The sequence below is a fragment of the Brienomyrus brachyistius genome, chromosome 10 (assembly GCF_023856365.1).
Source record: "Brienomyrus brachyistius isolate T26 chromosome 10, BBRACH_0.4, whole genome shotgun sequence".
Taxonomy (NCBI): Eukaryota; Metazoa; Chordata; class Actinopteri; order Osteoglossiformes; family Mormyridae; genus Brienomyrus; species Brienomyrus brachyistius.
This window is the reverse complement of record NC_064542.1, coordinates 15,846,949-15,866,257: the sequence shown is the minus strand read 5'-3', so window position 1 is coordinate 15,866,257 and position 19,309 is coordinate 15,846,949. Positions and strand designations below refer to the sequence as shown.

General features: G+C 48.9%; 1 protein-coding gene across 7 annotated transcripts in view; it reads right to left on the bottom strand.

Moving 5' to 3' along the window:
• gria1a (glutamate receptor, ionotropic, AMPA 1a) overlaps positions 1-13,268 on the bottom strand; it is a 55,466-nt gene extending 42,198 nt beyond the window's left edge. For 5 of the 7 annotated variants that reach the window (XR_007400430.1, XR_007400429.1, XM_049029070.1 and 2 more), the window contains exons 1-2: positions 12,880-13,267; positions 12,383-12,517 (exon numbers count right to left, since the gene is read on the bottom strand). Coding sequence is in view for 4 of the 7 variants with exons in the window: in XM_049029070.1 (XP_048885027.1) it covers positions 12,383-12,517; positions 12,880-12,961 (217 nt within the window). In the remaining 3 variants the exon portion in view is untranslated. Of the gene's footprint in view, positions 1-12,382; positions 12,518-12,879 lie in introns of all 7 variants that reach the window. The other 2 variants (XR_007400428.1, XM_049029072.1) reach the window with 1 other exon arrangement.
• Positions 13,269-19,309: the final 6,041 nt, after the last annotated feature.

Here is a 19,309-nt window from a genome sequence, read left to right as displayed (position 1 = left end):
TATAAAAGGAGCCTCTGTGCAGTGAAGATGGGGAGAAGTTCAGCGGATTCGGTGAAAAACTGCGTAGGCAAATGGTGCGATAATTTAAGAATAATGTTCCTCAATGTGATATTGCAAAGAATTTGGGAATTTCATCATCTACGGTATATAATATCATTAAAAGATTCACAGAATCCAGAGAAATCTCTGTATGCAAGGAGCAAGGCAGAAAACCAGTACCAGAAAGCCATGATATTTGGCTCCTCAGGCTGCCCTGGATTAAAAACAGACACAATTCTATAGTGAAAATCACTGCATCGCCTCAAAAAAACTTTGTCTCGAACATAGCTTGCCACTGCATCCACAAATGTAGGATTAAACTCTACCGTGCAAAGAAGAAACCATATCTGAACACGATCCAGAAACGCTGCTGACTTCTCTGAACCCGAGCTCATTTAGGATGGACTGAAACAAAATGAAAATCTGTCCTGTGGTCTGACAAATCAAAATTTCTAATTCTTTTTGGAAATCATGGATGCCGCATCCTCTGGGTTTAAGAGGAGAATGACCATCCAGCCTGTTACCAGCGAATAGTTAAAAAGCCAGCATCCGTGGTGGTGTGGGGGGTGCATTAATGCCCATGGCCATATACAGGTTTTACAGCAACATATACTGCCATCTAGGCAACATCTTTTTCGAAGAAGGCCTTGTGTATTTCAGCAGGAAAATGCCAAACTGCATTCTGCGTGTATTACAAAAGCATGGCTCAACAGTAGAAGACTCCAGGTGCTAGACTGGCCTGCCTACCGTCCTGACCTGTCACTCATTTGAAACATTTGGCACATCATGAAACTAAAAATATGAGAAAGGAGACCTCGAACTGTTGAGCAGGCAAGATTGAGCAACATTTCACTTTTAAAACTCCAGCAACTGGTCTCTTCTGTTCCCAAACAATTACAGAGTGCTGTTGAAAGAAGAGGTGATGCAACACAGTGGTAAACATACAACATAGTGGTAAACATGCAACACAGCTGTAAACATGCAACGAAGTGGTAAACATACAATGCAGTGGTAAACATGCATCACAGTGGTAAACATGCCCCTGTCCAAACTTTTTTGAAACATGTTGCTGGCATCAAATTCAGATTGAACATATATCTGTTACAAAACAATAACATTTCGCAGTTTCAACATTTAAGATGTCGTCTTTGTTCTAATTTCAATTAGATATTTATATGATTTGTAAATCATTGCATTCTGGTTTTATTTACACATTTATCATACACAGCGACCCAACTATTTCAGAAAGTGGGTTGTAGTTGGCCACCTTAAGACATGTTTTTGCATGATGGTCACACCAGCATGAGCTGACCCACTGAACTGTTGACCCACGCAGCTAAACCATCAAAGAGCAGCAAGAGCTGGCACATGACCAACTAAGACCAGCATAAGTTGGTTTTCAGCTGTTGTTTTCAGCAGGAAAAAGGGTCATGACAGGCATTTTTTCCCCATTAAAAATTAATTCTCACAAATCTTGTCTGAGTCGCATGAAGAGCAAGATGGGAAATGCCACAACTTATCAGCATCCCCCCTGTGGGGTCAAATAGAATTCTGCTGTATAACAAATTACAGTAACTCACCTGTTTAACACCTCCTGAGATGAACCACAGACTATGTTAGTGTCTGCCCAGAGACGGCGGCTGCTTTTCTCGGAAAACTGCCCTATGTGGCGTCCTGCAGTCTCTTCCACACACACACTATAGGCATCACCGGGCTGTCAATCAAAAGTCATCCCCTTAAAGGGCCAGCACTGACGAGCCAGGCAGCCCATCGGCTTCCGCATTAAGCCGCACAGTCCCCATGGGTGACTTTAAGGGAGGCAGGCAGGTGTGAGCGTGCCATGAAGCACCTGCCTGGGGCTTTGCTCTCCCCGTCGACCCGCTGGCACATTTACTCATCTCACTGTCAGAGCAGCGCGCTGGGGGAGAACCTTCATCGGAGGAGCTACCATGGGACACAGCATGTACCAAGGGGGGCAGCTGGACCCCCCGCCCTGAAAGGGGCTCTCAGATAGGGGCCAGCGTGGTCCCTGAATGGTAATGACCTGCAGAGGATGCTGATCACCCAGGTTACCATGTTTACAAACCCCCGCCAGGCTGTCTCAGCCGGCTACAGCCCCCCCAGCGACACCTCCTGTCGCTAAGCGATCTCGCTGCCTTCAGAGGGCCGGACGTGCCACTCCGAGCCCTCAGCAGAAATACACAGCCAGCTTCACCTCAGCTGCAGGGACAGATCTAGGTCAGGCGTAAAGAAACTGTGATCTGTAAGAAATCACTTCCTTCAGTATTAAACATAAACAGGACACTAAAAAAAAACAGTGAAAAGCCCTATTTACTAAAACAGCATCACCAGACATCCTCTAATTTAATTAGAAAGATAAACACTTTTAGCGCCAAGTTATGTTTTCTTATATAGTTATAATGATAGGAATACAAACAAATAAATGGAGGATTGATAAGTTACATCCTTCTCTTTGCTTATCTATGCATTACAGTGCATCTAACAGTACTGCACCAGCCTAATGGTAAGAAAATGCTGCACTATAAGTAGGATTTGGTGGTATTATGGATGTACGCTAAGTTCGTTGGCGAGATTTTAAATTATCGCAGTACACCAAAAATACCACAGTACTTTAATATCTTGCGAATCGGTGAAATGTATCCCCAGGTGAGGCGGAATACCGGAACAGTGTTGGTTTTGGAAATGCTGAGAAAATACCATTTTAGTTATATAAATACCGCTATTAGTTATGTAACACCCCCCCCCCCCCCCCGCACCTCCCCTGCCTCAATGTGCACACCGTCAGTGAAGCGCTCTCCACACCTTTGGTCCCATGGAAAGCGTGCTGAGAAAACCTTCGCAGGAAGCCACAGCTGACTTCGCTGCCAGCCTCTGACACAAAAACCAGACGCTACTCGCTGCATCAATTACTCGTGCTTTGTGCTGCGGAGGCAATCTGCCGCAAGACTGTCAGGAGAATGACGGGCCACACCTGCGCTGACAAATGCAACCGGGCCCATGAAACAGTCAAGACTTCTCCTGTGCGATGACAGCAAGACCACCGAGCTGCCCGCCTGCTGGTTTATTTTAGAACTGCAGGATGCCCAGCTGAGCCTGACATCCCATAACTGCATTACAAACCCAATATAATAAGTTTCATATGGTTTTTCAGTGAATCTGTCAATATCACACATATAAGTTGTGACGGTAATAATCCGGTTTGCCTCAGCACTGTCAATACACCCTCAGATCATCAATCTGCCAGTAGATTGCATTTTCGGTGCTGTTCCCCTTGACAGATTGATGCCTTAAAAGGTAAAAAGGCTCCAGGCTACCATCTCATCTCCTCAGTCTCCATGTCTACAAAAGGCCGCCCAAGGCGGAGCTCAGAAAACGGTGACAATGATGGTGACCTTAACCACGGCGATGGTGATTCTCCGATTGGACTCGTCAGCATCTCCGGTAAATCTTCCGGTCCTTAGTGTGTGACAGTGACTGAGCGTGTGCTTGAGCCCCCAGCGACCGTGGCCCCACCCAGAATGTACGCCACATCTTACGCCACCCACCAACAAAACGGAGAAAACAGTAATTAAAATCACAACCTAAATGGCCATAATCATACCATATCCTGTGTGTGAGAAGAGCAATCATTAGGTCCGGGGGGGGCACTCTGTCTGAGGTTGCTGTTTCGGGAATATATCCATCCTCCATACATCCCGCAGATACACTCTTATCACAGATACTCATGCATTCCAGTTACTCTCCTTCAGGCCCTTGGATGCATAAATCTGTCATAAATGTGTCACTGAAATTAAACTGGCAAAGATACTCCTAAGACAATGTTTTTTTTTCCTGTATCTGACACCAGTTATACAATATTTTTAAAGTATTAATACTTTAATACTTTAATTTTCTTCATACATACAGTACAGGTTACCTTCCTCAGTTCTTCATACCTATTGCACAAAGGCAGACCTAGGTCAGCCTAAATCACAGGCAGAGTCCGTTTAGTGTCCCATCCCATAATGCCTCTCGCTACATCTGCTTCTCCTCTATTTTTTTAAATTTCACTTGCAGATTTTCACAGGAAGGCCCTGGGCATCACCACCGGACCACCGGACGGGCCCCATGAGCAGGCAGAGCTCGCCACCCCCACCCCCCCCCCCCCCCACCCCCCACGAGTCACTCGCCATCCCGGAACACTTCCTGCTCCTGGCGGAGTCTAATGGCCGTCGCCATCCAGGGTGCCTTGCCCTCATCATGTCCTAGCTAATAACGTCGCATAATTAGCCATCTCCAGCGATGTCTGTCTGACGCCCTGGGCCCTGGTTAGCCTTGATTCAGAGCCAGTGACACAGGCCTGCATTGTATTACAGCATCAGCCTAATAGGAAACTCCACAGCCAGCCGTCGTTACTAAGGCCGCGGCGGCTGGGAGGGAGCATCGCTGCCCTGACACCCGCAGGTGGCAGGGGGAAGTGTGACCCATGGGGAAGAGGGTGCGTGTGACAGAGCTTCCACTGGCCGTGGCTGATAGCCAGGGATGGCTGAGCGTGCACGTGTGCCTGTGATGACATCACTCGGGGGCCGCGCGGGGCAGGATAATGAACGCCTCCCCACGCAGCTGCGGTGCCCTCAGCAAATCACGGATAAACGCAGCCCTTCCTCCCACAAGCCGGCTCATTTACGCAGATTAGCACAGAAAAGGGGCGGATTCACCGACCGCCTGGAACAGAGAGAGCAGATGCTGGCATCAGTCTAAAGTGATGCAAGCCTTCGCCAGCACCCTCCGCAGCAAAAGACAATGCCGCGTAACGCCTAATTAATCCCGTAATTAGGAGCATGACAGGCCTCGCTCCGCTTCCCAGCGCCACCCCCCGCACTCCCTCTGCGGTGGAACATGCGGTCCAAATGCAGGACGTGAGGCCTCACCCGCCAGCCCTGAATGGGGCGGAGCACAGGCACGCCACTCACCGATGACATGCGGCCTCCTTAATCAGCCCTGAATAAAAACCCAAACCCAAAGTCTCCAAATCTTCATTTCCATACAGGGAGCTTCTTCTACTTATACAGATTCACTGATTCATTTATTAATGGCAAAAAACAAATAGGTGTAATATATAAGAACAAGGACAGAGTTACTCATTTTCATTGCAGCAACTTATGTACATCTTTTGGCATATGTGTTTTTTTTCTTTCCCACAGAAGCACACTTGGTCTCGGACACACACTTACACACACACATACTCTCTCTCTCTTGCTTTCTCCCTCAGTGCTCATCTGTTAAGTACCGCATAAACTATTCACTTTGCCATTTTCGTTAACTCTCCTCCAGAGCCTCGGTAGAAACAAACAGAAATTACAGTGTGCTACAAAGTTAGTGTAGTACCATCGCTGGTAGGGGACAGGGGGGGCAAACAAACATTGCTGTGTTTCATTTTATACATTTGAACATGTCAGCTTCATCCTCATACATGTGTACTACTACAGCATAACTCCTTATCCTGTAACTAGAGAGACACAGGATATGCCCACACCACACCTAATTTTGTAGCTACAGAAACACAAGAGCATCACAGCATATTCTGTAACTAAGGCAACAGAGGAGACGCTCAGACTGCACCTTATTCTGTAGCTAAGAAAACACAGGATGCACCCACACCATGCCTTATACTGTAACTATGGAAACACAGGACACACCCACACCACACTTGAATCTGTAACTAAGGAAACACAAGACACACCAATGCCACACCTGAATCTGTAAGTACAGAAACAGAGGAAGGGGTGGTGCAGTGACACTGTGGTTAGCATCTCTGGGACTAGGGTTCGAGTCTCCACCATGGCTCCGTGTGTGGAGTTTGCATGTTCTCCCTGTGTCATCATGGGGCTTCCAAAATCTGCGGTTTTCCCCCTACAGTCCAAAACCATGCTGAGGTTATTTGGAGTTACCAAACTGGCAATTGTGACTGAATGATGTGTGAGTGTCCTCTGACTACCAATAGCCTCCAGGATAGGCTCCAGGCCCTCCACAACCCTGTATAGGACATGCGGTTTCAAAAAATAACACCTGAATATGTAACTAAGGTAACACAGGACACATCCACACCATGCCTTATTCTGTAACTATGGAAACAAAGGACACACAGACACCACACCTTATTCTGTAGCTATGGCAACATGGGAGATTCCATCACAATGCCTTATATTATGACTATGGAAATGCAGGAGATATTCACATCACACCTTATTCTGCATCTGAATGAAACAAAGAACACACACACATCACATTAAATTCTGTGACCATGAAACACAGGAGACATGCACACCACATCTTATTCAGTAACAAAGGAAAAACAGGGCACAGCCAAACAATGCTTTATTTGTAACTATGGAGACATGTTATTCTGCAACTAAATAAATCCAGGGCACTCCCACAAATAGCATTATTCTGTAACCAAGGAAACATGGCACTTCCTCACCACCTCATCCATGTAGTACCAGTCACTTAGTAACCAAAGGACGCACCAACACCACCTCAACCTTGCTAGAAAAGCTTCCCTGTACGGCATGGTGCGCGTGGACTTCAACACCGCTGGGAAAGACGAGGCTGCCTTCAGCTCCTTGCTCCTTCAGCTACCATCAGAGAGCTGCAAACCTTTACACGTGTCAGTCACAGGGTGGGCAGGCTGCACTGAACCCACAGCTGTCAGGCCGCGATGCCAATCAGCCACCAGCACCCAGATGGGACCCACCACAACTCAACCTTCAACACAAACAGCCATGGTCACCCCAACCCCCCGGCATACAGAGCCAACTGCAGGATCAGAACAACCCGGCAAAAAGCTGTACTGCCCCTATGAAACATTCAACCCCAACACACTTAGAAGCGTTGCAGAGACCGGGCTCCCCTCTCCAGATCACGCCTTTAATAATGCACATTCATAGCACTCAGCCGATAAATAATAGATTAAATAATAGCGTCTGATGAAGGAGGGACTCTACGGGCTGTGCAAAACCAACACGGGCTCCACAGGACCACAGCAAGGGGCCGGCGCTGATCTCACAGGCCTAGCAGCAGCAGAAAGATGAAACAGGAAACTTCTTCAGATGGCTTAATGCAGCTGTTCAGTTACAGCCCCCTTGCCCCCCCCCCCCCCCCCCGAACTGCTGCAGGATCACCGAACTATCAGAGTGCAATTTAACGTGACATACGTGACATATACACATCTATGTCCCTATGCGTGTAGAGCTTCCTGTACGTTCATCCACATGCCTGATAATTACTCAATCCTTTTGCCTCATCTGACCCCCCTCCAGAAATGGTATGAAACGCAAGAATTAATGGCCAGCATCAGGTAGAACCCCCCCGCGCCCCCTTCACCAAAGTCTCTGTAAGAATCTCCAGTGTGTGGGAGAGAGATTGCCCCTGTAACAGAACTAATTATTTTAATCACAACTCATTATCAGGGCCGAATGGGCCAAGTGTTGTGATGGAGTCTGTGGTTTTCCTGTCAGGCCGTCAGGCCCAAACCACCTCCTGAGGGGAGGATTTATTTTGGCTAATATTCCCTTCATGAGCCCTCTGTGCTTTTTAATGGTCTGCTTATTATGCATGCGTATCATTTTCGTTTTTTTTTTTTCTTTACACAGAAAATGGCTAACAGAAATAATGCTTAATTACCTTACCTCGTGGATCTGTCAATCAGTCATTTTACACATAATGTGCACTGCGGTATTTGAATGGAAAACGCTGTCAAATTCCCATTAGCGCTGGAACGCAAATTTAACCCAGCGCGTCACAAACACGCGGGCGCGCACACGAGCACAGCAAAATGAGCCGCGCGCTGGAAACTGTCCAACTGCTTGCTTCGACGGAAGTAGTTCTATTTATTATGCCCTATTCTAATTATACTCAATGGCAGATTATGGTAATGTAATTTCTTTACTGAGGCACATTGTGACTAATATTTTCATTTGCATAAATCCCTAATGACACCCCTGTTTAAGCTCCGACGTGGTGCCAGAGCGTCGCGTAAAATGTGGGTGTGGGGGGGCGCTCTCAGGGTCTGCGGAAACACCGTAACACCGTAGCCGGGGAGCGCAAATAAAGCAGCATGATGCAGCCGCGTAATAAAATAAAAATAAACGAGTGTTTATGACTCGGGGATGAAGGGGAATTTCTGAGGTCTGCCTGCTACCGTCCCGTTCGCTCCCCCTCCCCGCTTGAATTTCTCCGGCCCCTATTCCCAAAGGAACGCCCCCACCCTGTCACCACTAACCGCCCCCACTTGCCTTCTCCAATTATTTTTTTTCAGCTCCCCTCCCCCCGGGGCCGACCGGACCCAGCAGGTGCCGGGAAGGGGGGAGTGGGGGGCGGCGGAGGCGATCAGAGGAAGAGCCCCGCCGAGCGGGAGGCAGGGACATCGCTGGCTTCCGGAGCTCTTTTTCACCTCAGCACAAGCGGCCATTCACGATGCGCTGAACGCTGCCGGTGCGCGCGAGAAGAGGGGCGCCTGGTCACGCGCATCATTCCTCATTCACATGCTAAATATTAGTGTGCCAGCCACCATGTAATACAGTCCTATCTACATTTATATTATGTTAGTATTTCACCACCTGTTTACTTGTGCATGTGAGGGCATAACTTTGGGTTGAGAATTTGGGAGGGGGGGACTCCACTCATTTAAGGGGGGTCGGGTGGTTGTATTGGCTGGTTTTGATTATTGGGGGGGGGGGGGGGGGTAGAGCCCACCCCCCTGAATTTATGCCCATGTATGTTAGCATGTGTATCTGTTTCATATGTCCGTAAACTTGCGTTGTGCGTGCGTCTCATGTGGAATTATCACGCGTCAAAATCTTTTTCTAATTTTATTACTGCTTTTCTGACCCTAATTAGAACACTAATTGGCTCTAAATTGAATTTATGTTACCACAAATTACACGCAGGTAAACAAACAAGGCACCCCTCCGGTGGCATGCGGCTAGTCCCCCCCCCCCCCCCCCCTACAGGTTGCGAGTGGAAACCCCAGTCATCTGTACGTGTAGCTGCAGCACCACTAACGGGGGCATTTCCTGCGCAGCCCCTCGTCCATCTCGCCTCCTGTACGTACAGCGGATGTCACTCACACAGAGCCCCTTTTCCTCCATCTCATACTCAGTTTGTACTGGCTATGCGTTTTCTGCCTGGAAAAAGGGGTGATCACCGCCCAACCTCCACACCTCCTACAAGGTGCCCTGAGCGACCCCCATCTCCTCTGCACTCATGCGTATGTCAGATGTTTTTTTTGATGCTTGACGCTGCCCCCCACTGTCTCTGCCTGGACCTTGGCAGGAATTCTGCTCTGCCAGTCCCTTGGAGAGCCATGCAGAAGGACAAATGAGTGTCAATCAGGCCCTGAGACTATCCAGGCTGCCCATCACACCAATAAAGAGTGAGCGGGGTCACTTCTGACCTAAAGTGCCTGCTACACGCCCCTGCAACATCGCTCCAGCACCACAGGCGGGCACTGACCGGGGTAATCACACTGTCCTACCACAGGCGGGCACTGACCGGGGTAATCACACTGTCCTACCACAGGCGAGCACTGACCGTGGTAATCACACTGTCCTACCACAGGCAGGCACTGACCGTGGTAATCACACTGTCCTACCACAGGCGAGCACTGACCGTGGTAATCACACTGTCCTACCACAGACGGGCACTGACCGGGGTAATCTCACATTGTCCTACCACAGGCGGGCACTGACCGGGATAATCACACTGTCCTACCACAGGCGGGCACTGACCGGGGTAATCACACTGTCCTACCACAGGCGAGCACTGACTGGGGTAATCACACTGTCCTACCACAGTCGGGCACTGACCGTGGTAATCACACTGTCCTACCACAGGCGAGCACTGACCGGGGTAATCACACTGTTCTACAAAGGCTCACACCAAAATGTCCCTCTGTCACATTCAGGCTGCCAGCATATACACACTGATGACTGTGTCACAGCTTTGCACATGGACTCCTTCTCGGCCCATGTGCTTTTCAACACAACATATTAGGGAAGAATGTTTTACTCCATGTCTGCATTCCATCTTTGCAGTAACACGCATGCAACAGCCATCTGAATGGATATATGTTCTTAAATGTTTTTTTTTTGGCAGGTCAGCTAACCCTGCAAGGGACCAAGCCTGATGAAGCTCCTGGAAGAAGTTCAATTATCACACTGGACTGGTCAGTTAGTCCATATTACTGTTTGAAATCTACTCCTATTATCTGAGTTCCAGCTTGAACATACTGCTCCATATACAGCGGTCCCTGAAACCTACTGGATCATTAACGCCGGCAAACACAGGAGGCAGGACACCCGGCTGATGGCAGGAACACCTCAGGCACCCTGCCCCCCAAGTAGGTCCTGCGTTGTTGCGGGGTTGTGAACCGCTGTCTCCCTTATGGGTCTTATTAGGTTATAATGCTGACGGGACTCTGGGTCTCCCACAGTACACAAACCAGAAGGATATAAAATCCTACTTTATCACAACGCTTGGTTTAAAATGTAGTAGTTATAACGCATTATTGTGTCTTATTGAAATCATTATGCATTATTTCGTTATTCTATAACACAATTGTGCACTGGAGATGCGGCCGCACCACAAATAGCAAACGCAAATCTGCCACTTTGCCGCATGCGTGTCGTGTTTACGCTATTACGCTTTTTTTTACTGCACTGCATTTGTAACAATGTTAAACGCATTTTGCATGCTGACTCATTCATGGTTTTGCGGGGATCTTCGCTGGCTTTGTGGTAGGCTATATAAACCGTCTGAACAATTGCAAGGGCTCTGAACGAGACCAACATGACAGGTGCTCCAAACCTCCAGCTTGAATATTTTCAGTATATGCAGTTTGTCCTTTTTTGTATTATGTTACCGTTTGTGTTGAAATACTCTTCTTTTGAGGTCTGGACGATGCTCTGGCACCACCAACGGAACTCAATTACAGGTGTTACACCTGAGATCTGCACGATTAGGGGAACGTGTCATCTTGGCACTTGGCAAATCTCGTAAAATTTAACCATTTATTACTCGTCTATATCTTAACAAATACAAATTGCATTTATTCGAAAACACAAATAAAGACACGCCACATCTGAATCAAATTTTGCTAAGCCCATCTCTTTACAGAATGCGCACTTTACGGCACGGTGTATTGTGCAATACTGAACGATCTAATTATATTAATCGATTAATTTCACTTTGTTCAAATGACTAAGTATCGATCCTAAAACATATTAGATCTTAAAGTGGAAAATGTGTAACAGAGAAGGAAACAGCTCCGTCAGATCTCAAAGCAGCACTGAAAAATGACACACGGTTAATTTGTCTCAGATGTTAAAAGACCGAAGAATGTCGGATTGAAGGGCAATTTTCTTTCGGCATGTCGTTTTTACGTATTAATAAGTAGAACCCCGTAATAAGTACGCGAGGACAAGGCAGCTACTCACGCGCATATAACCCGCTCCCAGGTACTCCACACAGCCCAGAAACTATTAAGCAGCAGCAATGCGTCTGCACCACTGATTTATTCCATTTTAGGTTTATTTAAATCCACTAAAGCATTGACTTTTTAACGGTGGAAAGCTTTTAAAGACCGACGGAATCGAGCTTGGCGAACCTTCTCGGGTTCAGATAGGTAATGATTTTACTTGGCTGAACAAACGAGACCGACTATCGCAATTAGGTTAACAAAGGGTTGTCAACAATGTCAGTTTAAGTAGCTTTAAATCGCGGCGAAATTATAAGCATAAACACTCTCGAAATACATGGGAAAGTTATCAGCTGACGGACCAAAGAGGAGAAGAGTCAGGAGACCGCTCACACTGCGTATTTCATATATGGCCGTCAAAAACAGGCTACATCGCTGTGTGCAAAGGTGGTTATTGCATAAAACGGAAAGAAAACGAAATGAAATACTATCTGCCATGACACGACATCTCGGTCTTTGTGGCTTGTGCATGTAAAAAGAGTATTTCCCTTTTGCTTTTGCGCTCTGCGGGTAGAATAACATAGCATTACAGCCATGTACAGCAAAGTGCCTAGAGAATACGACGTTGACGATCAGATGCAAGATCACTGAACAGTAATATTGCTATAATAGGTTTACGGCGAGTCGGGAAAAGCAACAGATTAAATGGGAAATAGCAATAGTTAGTGAAGTCGCCACTGCACTGTATTAATTTGCATGTGTCTGGGCGTGAGTGGGTTTCATGCAGTAGGATAGACCTGAAAAGTAGACTGCCTTTAACCAAAGAGAATGAAAGAAAGAAAGAAAAAAATCAGGTTAAATACTTACAAGCATATGTCATTGCAAAGCTATCACTGATATTGACCATATCCACTTGGGGTACCAGTTTAGGAATCTCCTGGTGGTGGGAGAGCGCAAATCGGAACACCTCATATTCGTGTGAACCGGTGGGGAACAAGCCCCCTGAAAACGAATAAAAACAAATCATTAAAATATATACAATTTTAGAATCACATACAAAGTGTTATTGTCCCGACACTCAGTGCGCGTCACTTCGTTATCGTCAAAATATGTAGGATTATCACAATGGACAAAACACGTATCCATAGATTCATACATAGTATTCCGCAGTCCGTGATCTGCAACGAACTAAATTTATTAAACACAAAAAAGCCTAAATATCGTTAATTTAGAGACACTACTCGATCCGCCGATATAAAGTGAACAAAGCGCGGCGGAGGTGTCCCCATCATCGCAGCGTCTAAAACGCTGAAAAATCGTGCCATTACCATACTTGTAAAACTGCCATTTTGTGTTTTACTCACCTATGTTGATATTACTTGGGAAACTTGTACTTAAGCACACCCCCAGGACACTGGTGCAGAGCAGGGTGAAGCTTCGCTGCATATTTCCTTTTGCATTGGCGAAGGGAAAAATAGCCGGATTCCCACCATAGATTTGTCCGTGATTTTTTTCTTTAAACTTATTGTCCCTCCCCGTACAACGTGCGCTCACAGGCAGTAAGCGATCGGATGGATTAGGAGAGGTCTTCTCGGGACCCCCTCGTCCTCTCCTCTCACGCTGTTAATACTAATGCCCTTGGCTGGGGCTACCAAGAAATCGTGGCTGCCAGACCTAGCTCCTCTCCCTAGAGACAGAGGGACTCAGGGGTGCCCGCATTATGGGCGAGTAAGGGATTCAGTCACACTGGCTTCCCCCCTCATTGGCACGCTGGTGCCAGCACATACCTCCTCTCGTTATCACCATTAAGGCTGATCTCACGCCGTTACAGCATCAGAACGGGAGGCGAGATGCCTTTTTTTACCCCTTTGGAAAAATGTACCAACGATGTACCATTTGCGCAGCTTTGGAGATGCTCATCGACACCCAAGGATTTTATATAGGATATGCTGCAGTTTAGTAGATAATAGGGAAGGCATGTTAAAGAGGACGATAGGTTTCATGTGCCTTAAAATGTATTCATACGGCTGATCGGAGCGCATGACGATGTAATTTATAGCATATGTAACAACATGAATTATTCGTGAACAAATATATACAGCATAAATCAGCTTTAAACCATTGTTGACGCTAAATTATTAACGTCGTACTGTCAGTCCACGACAAACTCCCGTATGAGCATCGCACCAGATAGGTCGCAGTTAAACAGCACCGCGACTGTGTAATAACGACCAGAAATATCTAGTTCTGTGCTATTTTAACCTCCAGCTATCTCCACGTACCGGACCGATAAATGTGACTATTAATATGTGAGTGGATGTGGGGAGCACGGGAAGGCAGAACCGTGACACTTGGAAGTTTTACGGGAACTTTATTCCTTTCGGGTGGACTGAAGAGATTAAATCGACGGGCTCTAAAATTTAGCTAAAATGTCATCCTCCACACACGGTGTGATGGAGATTACAGCCCCGCAGTCTGGCTGTAATCACAAACTCCTTGCTCCCCTTTGTGTTTCATTTTTGTTTCATAATAAACTCTTTCCCGACCACACTCTCTTCCTTTGATTGGTTTCATTATCTCCCATTCCACCCCCTTTCCTTCACTCCTGACCTCCTCAGTGTTCCAGCTCCACTCCCTGCTTGTCTGTCGCTCCGTCATTTTTCTCATCCTTCATTTAACACGCCGTCTAATTCGTGTTTCTTCCTTAAACGTTTGACCCTCACTGTTTTTATTCGAATACATGTACAACTTATACAGTTTATTAAAAAATTGTGGCGTCCTTATAAACTTGTACTGAGGCATAATCTCATGTATTTTAGGCGAGCCTTGGTAATACGTGACAGGTGTTCGAAATATTAGTAGCATTATAAAAAACACGCTTCGGCTGTTTGCGAAAGCCTCTTTGGGTCATTTCTGTGGCCAATTTACCGTTTTTTATGTGCAAATTTAGTATCTGTTGGTCAGTTTGTAATAGTAGCACTAAGGTACATTAGTTGAAAAGGACATTGCTGTATTTAATTTTATATGAAAGGCTAATTATTTCAGCTGAAGGCTGTGTGCTACCTTAGATGAAGGCACCGTCCTGTGAAGGTTTCTGTATGTTTTTTTAGCTTCGTTCTCCTGACGTACAGCAAGGGGTTATGTGAGGCTAAAATTTATTACAGACGATGTGAAGGCCTTGAATTTAACTTAAGCATACAATGGAATTTAGCGCTTATATAGGACAATAGGACCTGAGAGTGGAGACTTCCTGTTAACTGCATTTCCAATATCATTATTACCCGGAATGGAATCAGAAGGTTAAACAACATCTTTGATTTCCAGAGTGGATTAATTGCAGTTCACCTTATCGAGTGCTACTCCAGTGCTTGTTTATGGAATGGAGTTTTAAATCCCTCTGTATATAATACTTGACTCAGTTAGGATTAAGGATAAGCTATTTATCAGTCAGGAACAATTCAGTTTGTCTAACTGAGAGTAAAATGACTTTTTTGTCATTGTTCCTAGCAAATAAAGGAGAGAATTAATGTATTTTCCCAGATTGTTTATTTTTTGCTGATTAAATGGTTGTAAAAATGTCCAATCTAGGTGTGACATGAAGAGTGAAAATCTGCCAGCCAGGGGGTCAGCAGCCCATCTGATAACAGATGTTTGTGTTCTTGTGATCAGGGCTCATTTAGGACTTGAAACCTGTAAACAGTACTGAGCCCAAAAGAACGACTACAGGCTTCGCCTGCATTATGAGGCAAGGCAGTGCTGTAGTGTGTCTTCATTGTCAGCCACTGCGCACTGCAAACCAGGCGTTAGTGCAGTGCCGGCCAAAGCCAGAGCTCATTAACTGGCCCGATCTCTCATTCAAATAATGCCACAATAATAGTAACACAGGTAATGTTTTATGAAGATGATCATATATTTATCCACAAATCGTTCTTTGGATTAATAATAAACGTACAGATTAAGTTCGACATGACATATGCAGTGTCGCTACTACTTTCTGCATGTATATCCCAAAAAAGGGACAAGTAACTTGTAACAGGCTTTTGACCATTGCTTCCATGGCAAGTGAAATAATGTGCAGGATGAATAATCTTACAGGCGGACAGCTTTAATACTGCTCAGGTGCTATTCCACAGAGAAGTGTCTTAATAATGTCATCAGGTCTACAGAGTAGCTTTTATTGTACGAAACACGCCAAAGCTTGAGCTCAGACAAAGGTCATTCAAGACGTTTACTCTAGAACACATGTCCACTTTGAAAGTTTTGGCACAAGACAAAAGTGCACATTTATTAGGCTGGAATCTTCTGCTGGTTCTCAGAAAGAGACCCGGGTGTCATTGGCATGTCCTCAGGAGTGTTTTTGGATTTGGTTACTGTGTTTTGATTGGTTTATATGGCAAAATGTACAAATGGTGTTGTTATTCATGATGGGGTTTGTTTTTGATTTTTTAAAATTTCTTTTACCTCCTAGACCCAGCAAAGGTAAGTGTTTGTAGAAACTGTGCAAAGCTCTAAACATCCACCCATCAGAAAATTATAAGCTCACATTTTCTAATATTTACTGATGAATAGCATGCCCATCCATCCATCCATCCATCCATCCATCCATCCATCCATGTTTGTCCTGTGCAGCGCTGTGGGGGTCTAGAGCCTATCCTGGAAGCTGTGGGTACATGGCAGAGAATAACCCAGGACAGGGCGCCACCCCATCAAAGTGAGTAGCTCGCAATGGACATCAAAAACACATCAAAAAGCAGTTCTAATAATAATATGAAATAGCGAAAGTCCCCTTCCTCCACCCTGTGTTTCCTGGGAGAGGCTCCAAGCTCGGTGTGACCTTGTACTGGATATGCAATTATGGTAAATGGATAGCTGAATAGATGCTGTTAGATTGTGTAATAAAGTTTAAAACCTCTCATTCAGTCTGCCTATTCTTTTTTTAACAAATATACACAGTGTTGTGCAGCTTTATGATATGACAGGTGATTCTTTATGTTGCTTTATTAAAGCAGAGAAATGAGCGTGATTTAGCCTGTGGCTCCATGCGGAGCATCGACGGCGACCTGTACTGAGCATCAACGGCGGCCTGTACTGAGCATCAACGGCGGCCTGTACTGAGCATCGACGGTGGGCCGAACTGGGCATCAACGGCGGCCTGTGCGGAGCATCGACGGTGGGCCGTACTGAGCATTGACGGTGGGCCGTACTGAGCATCGACGGTGGGCCGTACTGAGCATCGACGGCGGCCTGTACTGTGCATCGCCGGCGGCCTGTGCGGAGCATCGACGGCGGCCTGTACTGTGCATCGACGGCGACCTGTACTGTGCATCGACGGCGGCCTGTACTGTGCATCGACGGTGGCCCGTACTGAGCATTGACGGCGGCCTGTACTGTGCATCGACGGCGACCTGTACTGTGCATCGACGGCGGCCTGTGCGGAGCATCGACGGCGACCTGTACTGTGCATCGACGGCGGCCTGTACTGTGCATCGACGGTGGCCCGTACTGAGCATTGACGGCGGCCTGTACTGTGCATCGACGGCGGCCTGTACTGTGCATCGACGGCGGCCTGTGCGGAGCATCGACGGCGACCTGTACTGTGCATCGACGGCGGCCTGTACTGAGCATTGACGGTGGCGCATGCAGAGCATCGAAGGCGGCCCGTACTGAACATCGACGGCGGCCCGTGCGGAGCATCGACGGTGGCGCATGCAGAGCATCGAAGGCGGCCCGTGCGGAGCATCGACAGCGACCTGTACTGAGCATCGACGGCAGCCCATGCGGAGCATCGACGGCGGCCCGTACTGAACACCAACGGCAGCCCGTGCAGAGCATCGACGGCGGCCCGTACTGAACATCGACGGCGGCCCATGCGGAACATCGACGGCGGCCCGTACTGAACATCGACGGCGGGCCGTGCGGAGCATCGACAGCGACCCGTGCGGAGCATCGACGGTGGCCCGTGCGGAGCATCGACGGCCGCCCATGCGGAACATTGACAGCGGCCCGTACTGAACATCGACGGCAGCCCGTACTGAGCATTGACGGCCGCCCATGCGGAGCATCGACAGCGACCCGTGCGGAGCATCGACAGCGGCCCGTACTGAACATCAACGGCGGCCCGTGCGGAGCATCGACAGCGACCTGTACTGAGCATCGACGGCGGCCCGTACTGAGCATCGAAGGCTGCCCATGCGGAGCATCGACAGCGACCCGTGCGGAGCATCGACAGCGGCCCGTACTGAACATCAACGGCGGCCCGTGCGGAGCATCGACAGCGACCTGTACTGAGCATCGACGGCGGCCCGTACTGAGCATCGACGGCCGCCCATGCGGAGCATCGACAGCGACCCGTGCGGAGCATCGACGGCGGCCCGTACTGAGCATCGACGGCGGCCCGTACTGAGCATTGACGGCCGCCCATGCGGAGCATCGACAGCGACCCGTGCGGAGCATCGACAGCGGCCCGTACTGAACATCAACGGCGGCCCGTGCGGAGCATCGACAGCGACCTGTACTGAACATCGACGGCGGCCCGTACTGAGCATTGACGGCCGCCCATGCGGAGCATCGACGGCGGCCCGTACTGAGCATTGACGGCGGGCCGTGCGGAGCATCGACGGCGGCCCGTACTGAGCATTGACGGCGGGCCGTGCGGAGCATCGCCGGCGGCCTGTGCGGAGCATCGACGGCGGCCTGTACTGTGCATCGACGGCGAACTGTACTGTGCATCGACGGCGGCCTGTACTGTGCATCGACGGTGGCCCGTACTGAGCATTGACGGCGGCCTGTACTGTGCATCGACGGCGACCTGTACTGTGCATCGACGGCGGCCTGTGCGGAGCATCGACGGCAACCTGTACTGTGCATCGACGGCGGCCTGTACTGTGCATCGACGGTGGCCCGTACTGAGCATTGACGGCGGCCTGTACTGTGCATCGACGGCGGCCTGTACTGTGCATCGACGGCGGCCTGTGCGGAGCATCGACGGCGACCTGTACTGTGCATCGACGGCGGCCTGTACTGAGCATTGACGGTGGCGCATGCAGAGCATCGAAGGCGGCCCGTACTGAACATCGACGGCGGCCCGTGCGGAGCATCGACGGTGGCGCATGCAGAGCATCGAAGGCGGCCCGTGCGGAGCATCGACAGCGACCTGTACTGAGCATCGACGGCAGCCCATGCGGAGCATCGACGGCGGCCCGTACTGAACACCGACGGCAGCCCGTGCAGAGCATCGACGGCGGCCCGTACTGAACATCGATGGCGGCCCATGCGGAACATCGACGGCGGCCCGTACTGAACATCGACGGCGGGCCGTGCGGAGCATCGACAGCGACCCGTGCGGAGCATCGACGGCGGCCCGTACTGAGCATTGACGGCGGGCCGTGCGGAGCATCGACGGCGGCCCGTACTGAGCATTGACGGCGGGCCGTGCGGAGCATCGACGGCGGCCCGTACTGAGCATTGACGGCGGGCCGTGCGGAGCATCGACGGCGGCCCGTACTGAGCATTGACGGCGGGCCGTGCGGAGCATCGACGGCGGCCCGTACTGAGCATTGACGGCGGGCCGTGCGGAGCATCGACAGCGGCCCGTACTGAACATCGACGGCGGCCCGTGCGGAGCATCGACAGCGACCTGTACTGAGCATCGACGGCGGCCCGTACTGAGCATCGACGGCCGCCCATGCGGAGCATCGACAGCGACCCGTGCGGAGCATCGACAGCGGCCCGTACTGAACATCAACGGCGGCCCGTGCGGAGCATCGACAGCGACCTGTACTGATCATCGACGGC